The sequence below is a fragment of the Python bivittatus genome, unplaced genomic scaffold, assembly GCF_059951505.1.
Source record: "Python bivittatus isolate LINGU-HERP-01145 unplaced genomic scaffold, Pbiv_v1 ctg000580_np1212, whole genome shotgun sequence".
NCBI lineage: Eukaryota > Metazoa > Chordata > Lepidosauria > Squamata > Pythonidae > Python > Python bivittatus.
Window position 1 is genome coordinate 11,848,183 of NW_028277087.1, and position 15,419 is coordinate 11,863,601.

At 43.5% G+C, this 15,419-nt stretch overlaps 1 protein-coding gene across 2 annotated transcripts in view; it reads left to right on the forward strand.

Moving 5' to 3' along the window:
• LRFN5 (leucine rich repeat and fibronectin type III domain containing 5) overlaps nt 1-13,630 on the forward strand; it is a 98,415-nt gene extending 84,785 nt beyond the window's left edge. For both annotated transcript variants that reach the window (XM_088149603.1, XM_088149604.1), the window contains exon 4: nt 13,204-13,630. Coding sequence is in view for 1 of the 2 variants with exons in the window: in XM_088149604.1 (XP_088005730.1) it covers nt 13,204-13,316 (113 nt within the window). In the remaining variant the exon portion in view is untranslated. The remainder of the gene's footprint in view (nt 1-13,203) is intronic.
• The last annotated feature ends 1,789 nt before the right edge of the window (nt 13,631-15,419 follow it).

Below are 15,419 nucleotides of genomic sequence, written 5' to 3' on the forward strand. Positions count from 1 at the left end.
GTCATAGTCTAATTAGCCACATTAGAGGGTTAGGCCCTATAGCAACCAAGCTACCCCCCCCCGAGCCAAAAATCTGTTTCACATAAGAATGTTAGTATTATGTAGCTCTCATCCCACCCTGTCCTTTGTTCATGCCCCAAATCTGCCCATACATGAAGTTCTTGTTGATTAACTCAATTTATAACTTTGTAGGATATCAGATACAGTGGTACCTCTAGTTACGAACGCCCCTCCTTACGAATTTTTCAAGATACGACCAGCTCCGGCCCCAAAATTTTACCTTGTGTTGCAAACCACCTCGAGTTACGAACCGGATCCGCGGCCATCTTCCCTCCCGTGACATGTGGTCTGCGGCCATTTTCCGCCCGTTCCACGTGGTCCGCGGCCGTTTTTCCGCCCTGCCGCGTGGTCCGCGGCCATTTTTCCGCCCCTGACACGTAGTCCGCGGCCATTTTTCCGCCCCTGACACGTAGTCCGCGGCCATTTTTCCGCCCCTGACACGTGGTCCACGGCCATTTTTCCGCCCCTGACACGTAGTCCGCGGCCATTTTTCCGCCCCTGACTCTCCCTCCAAGCAATAGCCGCCTCCCTGTCGTCCACGCCAGAATGGATTAACGGTAATTACATTGAACAATTACATTGGGAAAATTTACCTCGTGTTGCGGCCAATTCGAGTTGCAACCAGAGTCACGGAACGGATTAAATTCTTAACTCAAGGTTCCACTGTATCAGTAAGTTTGCAGGATATCAGCGTCACTCATTGAATATCTTAGTGCAGGAGTTTGCATTAAATTAGTCTTCAAAGTCTGCTCTCAAATGGTGCAGTCTCTTTGCTTTTTGACAGACTTCAAGGAGATCAGTCAAACTACAGCAGGAAAGGTCCTGGCCTATATTCCTTGGGGCCCATTACTCAAGCAGTAGAAAATACAGCCTGACATTCTCATATAAGATCATTGATCTTAAGAGGCTTATCATGATTGAACAATAAGTCATTCAGGGCAATTCTCTCAAAGTTTGGAAGATGTAAGTATGGTTTCCAGAACTCCTTGCAGTAGTAGATGCAGTGCTTGGACTGCTGTGCAAAATTGCTGTCTAGATTAGTTTGTGATTGCAGTGTGGTAAGGCTTGACCTTGCTCTCTCCATTAATAGTCCTGCTTACATTAAGTGCTTGACTGAGTCAAAGGATGGGTAGAGACTGTTAGCATGTTGTGCAAGCTACAGGACCTAGTGAATTTTTTCCAGGATTGATTTGGAGCTAAAGTACTTTTCACTGGTCCAGTAATGTTGCCTGAGCAGTAATTGTCCTTTCTGTTGTCCATGATTGAGATGAATCTTTGAGAGGCCCTTCTTTCTTTGGTCTTCTCTGAGTACAGTCTCCCTGGGATGGTTGGTTTTCATACTTACCTCTGTGGTCACACTGGGATGGAAAAGGGGCTGTCAATGTGGTACCAATCCTGGTCACAATGCCATAGATTCCCCCTTACCCTGGGAGGGGAAAGTGCCGGTCTCCCTGCCTTCTTTGCAGTGGCTGGTTGTATTTAAAAATGACCCTTGGATGATTGTTTGTGCAAGACTGTGCACTGCTAGTGCATGGCGGTAGTCGGTTGATCAGGGATTGCTGGGTCAGCTGTGTTGTTCAAACATGGCCACTGTGAAGGAATTGCTTGAAGAAGCAGATTTCATTGGAGTGGACAAGTTGATATTTCTAAAATCTGTGTCTGGGCACCATTATGAAAAATAAGCATCAGATTCCATTAGAAGATAACATTTGAATATTTGGGTTTTTTTACTGAAAAAATTCTAGGGCCATAAAAAGACCCTTTCCAATATTTGATTTGGGATTTGTTTTTTGATTGAGTTGCCAAGCCAGTCCCCATCTTGTTTTTCTCTTTTTTTCCCATTTGCCTTGTCAAGTTGAGGGCCAATTTTATTTCAATGTCAGTAGGGCAATCTCTGCCCAGCGAGGTGGCAGCATGTAGCTGACCTTGGCTAATTTTGAAAAACTGAGAAAGATCAAATGTAGTAGTTGGATGGAAGATCACCAGGAAAGCCCAAAGTTAGGCTAGGAAGCCAAATAACTAACTAACCTGGAAGAAGTCAGTGGCAAATCACTTCAGTACTTTTGGCAAGAAAACTATGTCCTCGAAGTCACCAGGAACAAACTTTGTGAATCGATTTCCAGGTGTACATTTTAATTTTTTTCTCCCAAAGAGTTTGTATCTCAGGCTTAATTCTGTACTTGAAAGAATATTTGGCAGAGTTCGTTGGGTTGGCAGATGTGCTAATTCAGTCCCTACCCTCCTCCCAAGGATTTCTGGTCACAGTGCCAATCCACTGCTGAGACATCAGCCAGCTCTTTACATTGTATAACCTATTTGCATTTCAGTTGATGCAGCAGTAGAACAAGAGAACTTTATTACTTCTATCTTTGGTAGTCTTCTCAAATGAAGTCTTGTGGGAGATGGCCAACTTTCGAGTTGGGTTATCCATAGTGTGACTACATTTATATGTCCTGAATAGACGGAGTTAAAATAATGTTGAAGAAAAAAAGCTTCGCAAGATATCAGAGGAGATTAGAAAGTCTGTACTTATGGGCATTTGTCTCTTAACTTAACTGATCACATGCTGGTTCTTTCTGGATTGGCTGCCCTCCTTGGAACATGGGAAATTACAGGAAGTGCCTGACAACAGCCTGCCTAAGGCAAAGAAGGGAAATCTGCAGCCTTCCAGATCTCGAAACCCCCCCCCCCCCCCCAGCATTCCTCAACATTGATCCTGTTGTCTGGGGCTGCGGTGAGTTGTAGTTTAGCAGCATTGTCCCTCCTCGGCTTTAGGTTCACTTCAGTGAAGCAGAGAACCAAAAAAGTAAGCCTATTAAACCACTTCATCCCAACCAAAGGAGCAATGAGTGGAAATACCTTTTTCCCTTTTTTTCAGCTATTTGCTGTTCTTGTGTAAACTTTCTTGCCAATTGCTTGAGACTGTTCCTACAAACTTATTCTGGCTGGAATGAAGGCTGGGATGGAGAGAGAGGGCCTGTATAATGTTGTCTTATGGCTTTTATGTGGTCTGATGTTATGAAGATGCTGTTCTTTTTCATTTTTTTCCTTTCCACAGAGTCTTCTGATCTGGTAAATTTTGCACAGTTGCCCCCTTTCTGTTGCTACAAAACTTGTTTGAATTGCAAATCATTGTCAAATGCTGTTGTGCAAAAGAAATGATTGGACAGTTGTACATCCCTGTTCTACATAATATATTTGGCCAATGGTTTAAGAGTTTCCAGGCTGCAAAGTGAAGGAACCTCAGATGGTCTATGGTGAAGGACTATATTGTTTCATTAGGCCATGCTCCTTCAATTTTGGGCCTGATTGGCCCCTTTGGCATTCGAAGGACTTGTTATGTGCATTCATAGAATGGGTGCTATGGAGGGTTTGTCCAGTTACATAATTCTTATTTGTTACAAGTAAGTTATAGAAGTTGGCAGCACCTAGCCAACCTTGACCAATCTTGAAAAAAGCTAAGCAGAGATTGAACTAGATAGTAGTTTGATGGGAGAGCATGCGTGCAAAGCCGAGCCCTGCAAGTGAGAACGAGTGGGGAAAAAAACAAAGACAGTTCTGGCATACTCCTGCCAAGGAAGCAACATAGACATGTCACTAGAAGTGGAGTGCAACTTGAGGGAGCTTTATATTGGTGAGGCTTAAAAAAAAAAAAAAAAAAGTAAACTGCCTCCAAATCTAAGTAAAAAGCAAAAGTAAACTCAGCCTACAAATGACATACTTTTGGCCCCAAGCACAATTAAATTCTCTAGTTCATAAAAAGCACATTCCTGATGCTGAGTGGATTTCTGTGAGCCTTATAGGAATTTGGGGAAATAAACATGATGCTGTAGGTTGACACTGGTCTGCAAGATGCCAACATCCCATTCATCTGTTTAAAGTGATTAAAAGTCTTGTTTAAAGTCAGATGGGTCAGGGAGCATGACAGAGAAGCATCTTGAGAATGCTAACATTAGGTCTTTTTAAGAGAGAGAGAAAGAATGAGAAGGAAACTACTGTATGCCAGCAAGTTTTCTGTAGTCTGTAGCCTTTAGGTTCAGGGTTTCAGTTCCTTGGGCAGTTAATATTAAATCTGTTGACTGACCCTCTCTGTTTTTCTAGTACCAAATTCAGCTACATGAATTATTCTCCTTGCTGTGTGTTCCACTGTGAAATCGAGAGAAATAGCAGTGCTTTATGACTGATAAATATTAATTGCTGACCTTCCCCTGCTGGGAAAGAGAATGCTTGGCCTTCATCCTTGATTCTATTTTGTGCCCAAATGGATTTGTTTTCTTTTTTCTTTTTGGTGCCTTCAAATCAGTGCTGACTCCTGGCGACTGCCTGGACAAGTCCCTGCAGTTTTCTTGACAAGATTTTGGAAGCGGTTTGCCATTGCCTGCTTCCTAGGGTTGAGAGAGAATGACTGGCCCAAGATCGCCCAGCTGGCTTTGTACCTAAGGTGGGGCTAGAACTCACAGTCTCCTGCTTTCTAGTCTGGTGCCTTAACCACTACATCAGTCTGGCCCAAATGGATTACTGTCTGAATAATAATAATAATAATAATAATACCACCACCACCACCAGGTCCTTGATATCTGCTTGGGCTGGGGATGATGGGAGCTGTACACATCTAGAGGGTGCCAGTTGGAGGCCGCTAGTCTAGACAGTGATGACATTTGGAAATCCCTGCAGACGTTATTCTGCCACAAAATGGTTGGACTGCAATTGCTGACTTGCACTCTGTCCATTGTCATCTGACAGGTATGATTGCAGCTGTAGGTTTCAAACCTAAATACATTCCTTGGGGTCAGACTCTTTTCTCACACACACACACACACACACACACACACACACACTCATGTTGCAAATTGTATGCTAAGCAACAGTACCAGCAAATACCCATAATTGGCTTATTGGACTGAAAATCACACATTTGTTGAACTGGATAGTACTGTGAAAAGAACAATAGGTTCCAAAATTTAATGCAGAATCCCCAAGGGAGAGGGAGAGAAATAAATCACTTCTGCAAGGTGATACAGAAATAGCATAATCCTATATTTGTCTAGTTGAAAGTAATCTCACATTGTGTTGAAGCAGCAATATGATTGCAGCTTGAAGAGGCTTGATGTAGCTGAATATTCAGAATGGTCTTCCCACAATATGAGGAAGGCATTCCATAAGAGGGCTCTGTTTTTCTCTTTAGGTATCTGCCTTCTCCTATAGGGTAGTGGTGGTATGGAAAACATACTGCAGAAAAGTGGGAACACCCTAAATGTTGGGTCAGATGTAGATCTTTTGAGTCCAGAATCCTGTTTGCACGGTTGACAAACGTTTACTAGTAGGAAGGTCAAAAGCAGAACATGAGCACAAAATACTAGAGTCTACTCATGTCCCCAGAGCCTTGTTTTGAGAGACATACTGCCAAGACTATAGAGAACCATAGAGATGGCCTTGAGGGAAATATTCAGAAGCAGAAACATTACAAAACAAAAAGGGCAGAATTATTCCTTGGGCCCTGGGAAAGGTGATGATATCAGGAGGAGCCTCCAGCTGGCTCCTCCCTGACTCACTGGGGCATAAGAGGCAGGGAAGGAAAACAATTGGACTCGGAAGATTCTGTTAATATAGCCTGTATTAATAAAGCTTAGTTCTAGTTTTTTTGTGGAGTCTGTTTCCTAATCTGGACAATCTCAAAGGTCTACAAAGAACAATCAGAAATTACATGAATCCAGAAGGAAGAGGATTCTGAGCTTGACAACTCTCATTCCCCAAAGGGAAGCAGAAGTAGAAAAAAGAAAACTTACTTGCTTCTATTACCATATTCTCAGAGAATCTGAAAATGTAGAGTTTTCATTATGGAGGTTGCACCAATCCCTTCAGCATTTTCTGATATTAACAGGATACTTTCTTTAGGGAATCTGGCCTTAAGGCCATGGCCATCTGGAAGATCTAAGGTGCATGAGTTTTTATGATTTCTGTTGCAGCCCATTTTCCCATGATTTTTTATTTTTTAAAATTTATTTATTATTAAATTTGTATGCTGCCCATCTCCCCCCCACGGGAGACTTCGGGCAGCTCCCAGTTAAAATAAAAAACCCCATCAACAATTAAAAATACCCCATAAATAATTAAATTAATCCATTAAAAATCAAGTATAAAAAACAAACCCTGTACATAAATACTAAAAACATTCAAGATGATAGGGGGGCAAGATCAATCACCCCACAAACCACCTCCACTGGTTCGAGCCTCCGTCCGACCTCAAGGCCTTCTGGCACAGCCAGGATTTCACCCCTTTCCTGAAGGCCATGAGAGTGGGGGCACACTGGACCTCGGGAGGCAGATTGTTCCATAGGGTGGGGGCCACAGCAGAAAAGGCCCTCTGCCTAGACCCCACCAGTCAAAATTCCTTGACTGGTGGGGTCTGCAACATGCCCCTTCTGCTGGACCGAGTAGGGCCGGCTGAAGTAACTGGGGTGAGATGGCTCCTCAGATAACCTGGTCCTGTGCCCTGAAGGGCGTTAAAGGTGATGACCAACACCTTGAATTGGATCCAGAAGCAAACTGGCAACCTATGCAGCTCATGTAACAGCGGTGTTATATGTGCCATCCTAGGAGCATTCAGAACTGTCCTTACTGCTGCATTCTGCATGAGCTGTAGCTTCTGGATACTCTTCAAGGGTAGCCCCATGTAGAGCACGTTACGGTAATCCAGCTGGGAGGTGACTAGGGCATGAGTGACCGTGCGGGGGGCCTCCCGATCGAGGAAGGGGCGTAACTACTGCACAACATGAAGTTGTGCAAAGGCCCTCCTAGCCACGACTGCCACCTGCTCTTCGAATAGGAGTCGTGAGTCCAGGAGGACCCCCAGATTACACACTGGGTCTGTCTGGGTAGTGCGACCCCATCAAGAACCAAAGATGATAAACTCCTAGATCTTGAGGCTCCCCGTACCCACAGCCACTCCGTCTTACCAGGGTTCAGTTGAAGCCTGTTGTCCTCCATCCAGGCCCCTACAGCCTCCAGGCACCATGAGAGGATAGTCACAGCATCACTTAGGTCACCCAGGTTGGAGATGTATAATTGGGTATCATCAGCATACTGATGATACCTCATCCCATGGTACCGGATGATCTCACCCAATGGTTTCACATAGATGTTAAATAGGAGCAGCGAAAGCACCGAACTTTGAGGCACCCCACAGAGTAGGGGCTGTGGGTTGGACCTCTCACTCCCTATCAACACCGATTAGTTTCGGCCTTGGAGAAAGGAACTGAACCAGCACAACACACTCACCCAGCCCCAACTCCTGCAGCCAACCCAAAAGGATACCATGGTCGATGGTATTGAAAGCCGCCGAGAGGTCAAGAAGAGCAAGGATGGATGCACTACCCCCATCCTGCTGCTGCCACAGATCATCCAAAAGTGCGACCAATGCTGTTTCTGTCCCATAACCGGGCCTGAACCCTGACTGATAGGGGTCCAGATAATCCGTTTCCTCCAGGATCCTCTGAAGCTGCCGCGCGACCACCTTTCCACCACCTTTCCTAGAAAGGGAAGGTGGGAGACTGGACAAAAATTGTCCAGAAGGGTGGGATCTAGCGATGGTTTCTTGAGGAGGGAGCACACCAAAGCCTCCTTGAAAGGCTTTGGGAACACCTGCTCCTGCAAGGATGAATTGACCACTGCCGGTATCCATCCTAACCAGGAGGGACAAGGATCTAAAATACAAGTAGCTACACTAACAGCCCCGAGGACCCTGTCCACTTCCTCAGGGCCAACAGGATCAAACCGTTCCCAGATAACTGGGTAAGAATGTTCCCTGGGCAACTCCACTGGACCCGCCACACACTTGGCCTCCAACTGAGAACGGATCTGAGTGATTTTATCCATCAGGTGTTCAGCAAATTCCTCTGTACGGCCCTGTAAATTATCCTCTGAGCCCTCCCTACCCAGGAGGGACCGAGTGACCCTAAACAGGGCTGCCGGGCGACACTGTGAGGATGCAATAAGAGCAGAGAAATACTGGCATTTCGCACCCTTACCACCACTAGGCAGGCCTTAATAGTGGCTCTAACCCGTGCTCGGTCGGACTCATTTTTAGTTTTCCGCCAGCAGCGCTCTAGACTTCTCTCAGCTCTTTTCAGCTCCCTTAACTCCTCCATAAACCATGGGGAGTGCCAGGGGTGATGGGCCAAGACAGGCCGCACAGGCGCGATCCTGTCCAAGGCCCCAGCCACCACCTTATTCCAGGCTGCAGCCAGGGCCTCCTCTGGACCATGCAGCAAGGCCTCAGGAACACCCCCCAGCTCCCTTTGGAACCCATGCAGGTCCATCAGTTGCCAGGGGCGGACCGTGCGAATAGGTCCTGCCTCCCTGCAGAAGGGGGCAGCATAGGAGAATCTCACAGCCACCAGGGAGTGGTCTGACCATGATAGATGGGATAATATAAAATCCCCCACCAGATCACACTGCCAACAAGAAAACCATGTCTGGAGAGTGTGACCACTGTCCCAAGTCAGGCCACTTTCCATCTGAACATTTGAAAGGCATTGGGTCTGTGAGGCCCAGAGTTCATTCAGAACAAGAAATCAGAGTGTCCAATACCGGTGTCCATGTACAGCACCTTGACTTAAGGCAAAGAAAGGAAATCTGGAACTCTCTTAAGAAGTGACTGATGGCCTCGGTACTGCGTACAGGAAGTAGCCAATGTAATGTGGTACAAGCAGTCCCCAGGTTAAGAACACCTGCTTTACAGAACCCATAGTTAAGAATGAAGCCTATTGTAGCAAAATTTGAGTTAAATACACAATGATTCCAGTTAAATACACAATGGTTCGAGTTAATTACACAATACTACTTATACAGTATTATACAATAATACTGTTCTGGCTTACATACAAATTTGACTTAAGGACAGACCTTGGGAATAGAACTCATTCTTAAACTGGGGACTACCTGTATTCATGGTATTTATGCTCTAGTCACCATTAATTATGTAGTATTTTGGACTAATTTTCATTTTTTCCTACAGCCAGACCCACGTAATGTGTATTAATGCAATTTGGAGGTTTCTAGAACATCTATAGCATAGCATGCCTTCTTTTCAGACTGAGTTGCAGTTTGTAGATCAGCTTAAAATGGATGAAAGGCTACCTGGAGAATTATGCAACTAGTGACTAGATCTTTTAGGGGAATTCCAGTTGTCTTCACAGCAGGTAGAAGATGACCTAATAGGCAGACAAATCATCCTTTCCCCCCAGCTGAATCTCCATCTTGCCTAGGTTGATTCTTAGTTTAGTGATTTGATTTAGTCTGCTATCATACCCAGGCACTGGTTCAGGATATTCATGGCCTCACTTAGCTTAAATGAAAAGGAGAAAAGGAGCTGGATGTCCACTGCATATTGATGGGAAAAGTGCAGAAGAGGGCAATCAAAATGATCAGAACACTCAGACTCCAGTTAACCTTCAGTGGTTTCATATGGGATAAAATGGAACCCATGAAATGTGTAAGTATGGAAAGTGCAATTAACTGCCAACACTTTCTTGAATCAATGGTTTGTGAAGTGATCAGGAAGCTGTGACCTTCCAATTAGCACTGGTGTTCAGTTTGCAACATGCCTTCCAATTGGCTGTGCTGATTTGAGCTGCTGGGAATTATAGTTGAGGAACATCTAAAGGGCCATGGGTGTGCCATTGAAGCGTAAGAGCACAGCCATTGAAACACGGTGCTTCTGAGCTCCCAACCTAGAAAATAATTCCAAACTTTCCATTTGATACTATGATTAGTGGTACTATGATCAGTATAAAAAGCTACTAATTCCAAGAAAACAGATCATATGCCTGCTGTCCTCTTTTATCAAAGGCTATCCTATGGAGTAACTGGCACTTTTCTACTTCAAAACCAGAGGAAAAACCTGATTGAACTGGATCTAAAAATGGAGTCTCATCTAAGGATGCTTTATGTTGCTTTGGGATAGTTTTCTTAAGCAACTAGTCAAGAGTTCCAGTTTCTTCAGGTGTAGACTAATAATCTCCTCTCAAAGAATACCCTGCAACTTTCTGAGTCCGGTCAGTCTATCCCTATTGTATGTCATAAGCCACGAAAACTAAGAGTGAGCTTCCCAGATGGTCAGCATTTTGTTTTTATCAATTATTAATAATTCAAGAAAATTATATTGGACTGGAGCCTCCATTACAGCAATTACATTACATGCAGAATCTAAGATCTATGATTGTGAAAATATTCACAAACTTGTCATACTGTGCTACTTAGAATTTTGCTATTAACTGTCTTAGGAAGCTAACTGCAGTGAACCTGTGAACATCCAGAAGAGCTGTGTTTTGCCAACACTTTGAAGAACCAGTGATGGTAAAACATATTCTTTTCCACCGTTAATGTCTCATGATACTCTAAATAAGAACATCAAATCTGGGCTGAACTCAGCCTGTATTTTTCATTATCTGCATTCTGTGTATTTAGCTCTTTCTTCATTGCCTTTTGCTCAAGAAACTAGCAAGAAGCTGCATAACTCTGTATACAGAGCTCACTTGGGTGCAGTTGTAGCAAATGCGCCTGTATCTCACACAGCAGTCAGGGCTTCAGGTCATACCAGCTAAATATTTCCCCAGAATGTCTCAGAAACTTTGAAATCCATTAACCTTTTCTAGCCTTTATAGAAGGAGGAGGCAACTCAAAACCTAAATCAGAAAGTGATCCGACTATGATAAAATAATATTTATTTATCACTTTTATATAGCCACCCATCTCACAATAAAGTGACTCTAGGTGGCTTAGAATAAAAGCAATCCTAAAATCCAACATACAATACAATTAAAATACCTCAACAATATTAATAACAAGATAGTGGAGAGAACTGATGTTAAAAACAATGCTGCCCTCTTATCAAATTGCCATTTCCTTGAGATTCCCAGGCCTGCTGACACAGCCATGTTTTAAGGGACTTCTGGAAGAAGGTCAAGGATGGGGCGAATCTCACCTCGGTGAGGACAGTGTTCCACAAGGCGAGTGCTACAGCAGAAAAGCCTTGTCTCCTGGGTCCTGCCTGATGAAACTCTTTTGCAGATGGGACCCACATCATACCTCTTCTGCTGGACCTGATGGAACAGGCAGATGTAATTGGATGGAGGTGGTCCCTCAAATAACCCAACCTCATGCAATGAAGGGCTTTAAAGGTCAAAACCAGCATCATGAAATGGACCAAACTGGCAACCAATGCAATGCGCGGAGCAGAGGTGTAATGTGTGCTGTTCTAGGGGCGCACGTAACTGCCCGTGGTGCTGTTATTTTGCACCAGCTGAAGCTTCTGGATATGCTTCAAGGGCAGCCCCATGTAGAGTGTATTACAGTAGTCCATTTGGGAGGTGACCAGGGCATGAGTGACTGTGAGCAGAGCCTCCCGGTCCAGGAACAGGCGCAATTGGCGCACAACATGAAGCTGTGCAAAAGCCCTCCTAGCCATGACTGCCATCTGTCCGAGCAGGAATCACGAGTCCAGAAGGACCCCCACGTTGCACATTATATTTCAATCTGCGGCTTTCATATAATTTATAGTCTAAGTAAGAAAATTACATCCTGAATGTGTTGTTACTTGTGATGATTCAAGGTCATGTTGGAATAAATGGGTTTCGCATATGTATTGAGGTTTTCCAAAGGAATCATCCTGGGAAACTTTAGTCACGTGTAAGGTGGTTTGCTTCAGCTCCAGCAATGAAACTGATTGGAAATACAGTAGCAGAGTCTCTAATTTTTCCTGATTGCCAAACACAAGATCCCTGAATTAATACTCAAAAAGAGCAGGGAGCCATGAGAGCAAGAGGAATTTCTTTATATTGATGCATCCTTCTGTGATTAAGTTGAGCAAGCCATGAATTCAGATTAATTAGTTATTGGGGTGTCTTTTATCAAGCTGAATTATTACTCTTTAGTTACAAGTTTGGGTTTAAAAGTGAACACAGGACGTGATGGAATCATTTCCTATGTTTTCTTCTAATCCTTGCATTCAGCACAGCCTCCTCTTTCCCCTTGTTGTTTCACAGCAAGGTGTCCAAATCTATTAGTAAAGGTCTGCAGTAACTGCAGGCTTTGATTCAAATCCTGATTTGGTGCTTCCGGAAATAGTGTATTTTACCTTGGGACAAAACAGAAGCTGCTACTCGAGTTGGAGGTCTAATCTGCAGTGAAATTCGTATCTCTCATTGGCTCAAATGAGGAAAACAGAAAAGTTTTTCAGTAGATATGAAGATGTTTGGAAGAATGTTTTTCAATTATGGGGGAAAGATACCGTTGCTGTTTTGCCTGTACTGTTTAAATACAACTAGATGATCTGACCAAATTTCAAGCGACTAGATTGAACACAGGGTGGAAGAATGTTGTGATGGAAATCATTATAAATTTGTGGGGAAGATTCAGTTGGCACATTCTGCCTTAGGCAGATGGGGCCAGGCAAGATTGAGGTACCTATCAGATACTATTAAGACCATGGAGAAGGGGAGCAGCTCATTAGAGGTGCCATATGCAATATTGCCATGTCCCCTCTGCCATCGTTGAGGGAAAAGAGTACCACAAAGTGCTGTTGGCTGAATTGTCCTCTGTAATTAGAAGGTGGACTGGTCAGTCCTTTTCCTCTTCTCCTCCCTCTCTTTAGCTTGATATTTTGTGGTGAAATGGGGATATACAATTGTGTTTGCAAGGTAGCATCAGACCATTCTCAAACTTGTTCACAATTTTGCTTTGGTTTGATCCTGTTTAGACTTGTTATTTGGAATTCAGCCAAATCTGGTTTCTAACTGCCATTGATAAGTTTCTCCTCCACTGCCACAATTGGTTTAATCCATTTTCAAAGTCAGCTAAGTTATCCCTACCTCTCATGGTAGCAGGTATAATAGTGTGTAAAGAAGTCTTACATCTTTCTGGAATCTCTCTCATTCACAAGAGGGGAAGGGGTATGCTGATAAAAAGGCAGTCCGTCTTTCTTCCTTGTTTCATGCTCCAAAAGACATTGTTCTGATCTGTTCTGGTTGAATGACAGCCACTCTAGGAAGACCAAAGGCTTATAGGTTTGCAAGTTTGATGGCTGAGCTGCATCAGACATTTTATCTCCTTATAGTTCTCTCTGTTTCTGTTTCTACCACACAGAAGCTGACAGTAGCCTGAAGAGTGCTTGCCCGCCTCCTCAGCCTCCTGAAAACGTGGCCACTAATGTTTGCACGCGACAAATATCCATTCGATTTCAACTCACCGAAGATTGATAGGGCCAAATTTTGCTCCACCAGCAGGAACTTCACACCTGGTGCCTCAGGCCTGCTTCGAGAATCCACAGAGACCAGAGATGCTGGAGAAATGGTCTTCCCCATTTTTCTTTGTGGAATCCCCTCTTCCTTTTCCTCTTTTCTTTTCTCCACCCAAATCTTGCCAGCAAGTGTCTTTTTCTGGCCTTCAAGACTTTTTTTGGGCGGGGAGGGAGTGGGGTAAAGCAAATAACAGAGAGAGGGAGCTGAGTGGAACCCTGGCCTCTGTTCTTCATATTTGTGGTTTCTGGTGGTGGTGGTTGAGTTCTCAGACTGTAAAATGCTTCATTATGTCACACCACCCCTCAAAATAAATGTTTTAATATGAGCATTTGCATAGTGATTTGTTCATAAAAAGAACAGTATTCAAGAAAAAGCATAACTAATAGTGTCAGGGACTCCTCTCTTGCCTGCCCAGTTAGGTCACTTGGATATGGTCTGAGGCTTTGAAGGATCCACTTTCTCCATGAGGCTGGGAGGTTGCTCCAGGGCACCTGTGTACACTGAGGCCAAAACTGAGCAAAAATTACTCGTCTTCTAAGCTTATCCATTTTCCAACACTTTATGAAATACTGTATTCTAGCCACGACCATTTTATCATTTGAAGATTTGATAGGTGACCTTATTAAAATGAATATTCTGCTCTCTTAAGGCCTGAAGGTCACATAATCCTTTCTAGTAGGGTTATGCAATTTAAAACCACAGTTTTCAAAAGGAATAGATGCAGACTGCTTTCTATTTTTCACAGTAGTCATCCATGTACTTCTGGGGAATCCATCATCAAGGCAAGTATACGACACTTGCTTACCAGGATTATGCTAAAAGTCATGTTTCTTTGGGCCTTCTGCGCAGGAATGAACCCAATACCAAATCAAAATCTGAAATGATGGTGGCAAGGTACTGTATTCTGCTAAAAGTATGGGGTATGCTGAGATCATGGTCCTGGTTTAGCATGCAGTGATTCTTGTTTAGTGGAACTAAGGGTCTGAAGATCACTCCTCACTGCCATGAATGGTGATTAAGGATTGAAACATATATTTCAGTACTAGAAGTAGCTTTTTCTTTGGGGATCCTTCCTTTGAAATTCTTAAGAATTACTCAGGCTATTGGATGCTGTTTTTGTCCTGCTTTATATCCCCCTCCTGCTTATAAATGCAGTGGGCAAAGCGCTGAATGTCTTCAAGATGGAAACAACCATAATTCCTCCCTACAACATCAGCTTTAGTAAAGTTGTCTCTCTTTGGTGGCTCCAGTTTGAAGCTTTCTTGCAGGGAGAAGCCAGTCTTTTGCTTGGCAGTTGTCTTTTCATGCCCTTTAAATTACTTAATAAGCCCAGGGTAAATAGCAGCAATTTGAGAATAAAACTACTAGGGGCTATATAAAGAGCAACAAGAGGCCGTTGCCTAAGCTAAACAAATTAAACCACTTTTTTTCAGCGTAGCCTTTAGATGCCTAACGCAGGATGGATTTTGATGCTCTGAAAATGGACAATTTGCCTTATGATACTGCAACTACAGGATTTCTTTTTAATATTGGGTTGGGAACTTGGGTCTGTAAGAAATAAAAAGGCTTCAGCTGAGCTAGAATGGAAGTATTTAGAGAACCACTGTCTGTCATGATTATTGTAATCATCAAATGAATGGGTTATTCCTATGAGTTCATCCATAGCTTCTCAAAAATGCCAAGGCTTCTCTTGTGGGTAGAGAGAAGCAATAGTAAACTCCAGTTTTCCTTAAGCCAAGGATAAGTTTACCCAAAGGAAGATCACCAGGATCCAGAGTCTATTTTAAGGTATCCCAGCTTACAATACCAACAGAAACCTGGATGCTCTTCTTTGATCTATATGGTAGCTACAAATTGTTTAGAAGGGAACTTCAGCATTTGTTTTCATGTAGTAATGAATGAGTTGCTGGTGGTTAGGATTTTGTGAACTTCTGCTGGCCTTTTTTGGTTAAATCCAGCATTCAGGAATGAGAAAGAAGCTAAACCCATTTATTTCTCTTTCTTACAGCCAGGGAGAAATGTGTAGGGCTAAGAGAAATCACTTTCATGTTTCAGATGTGG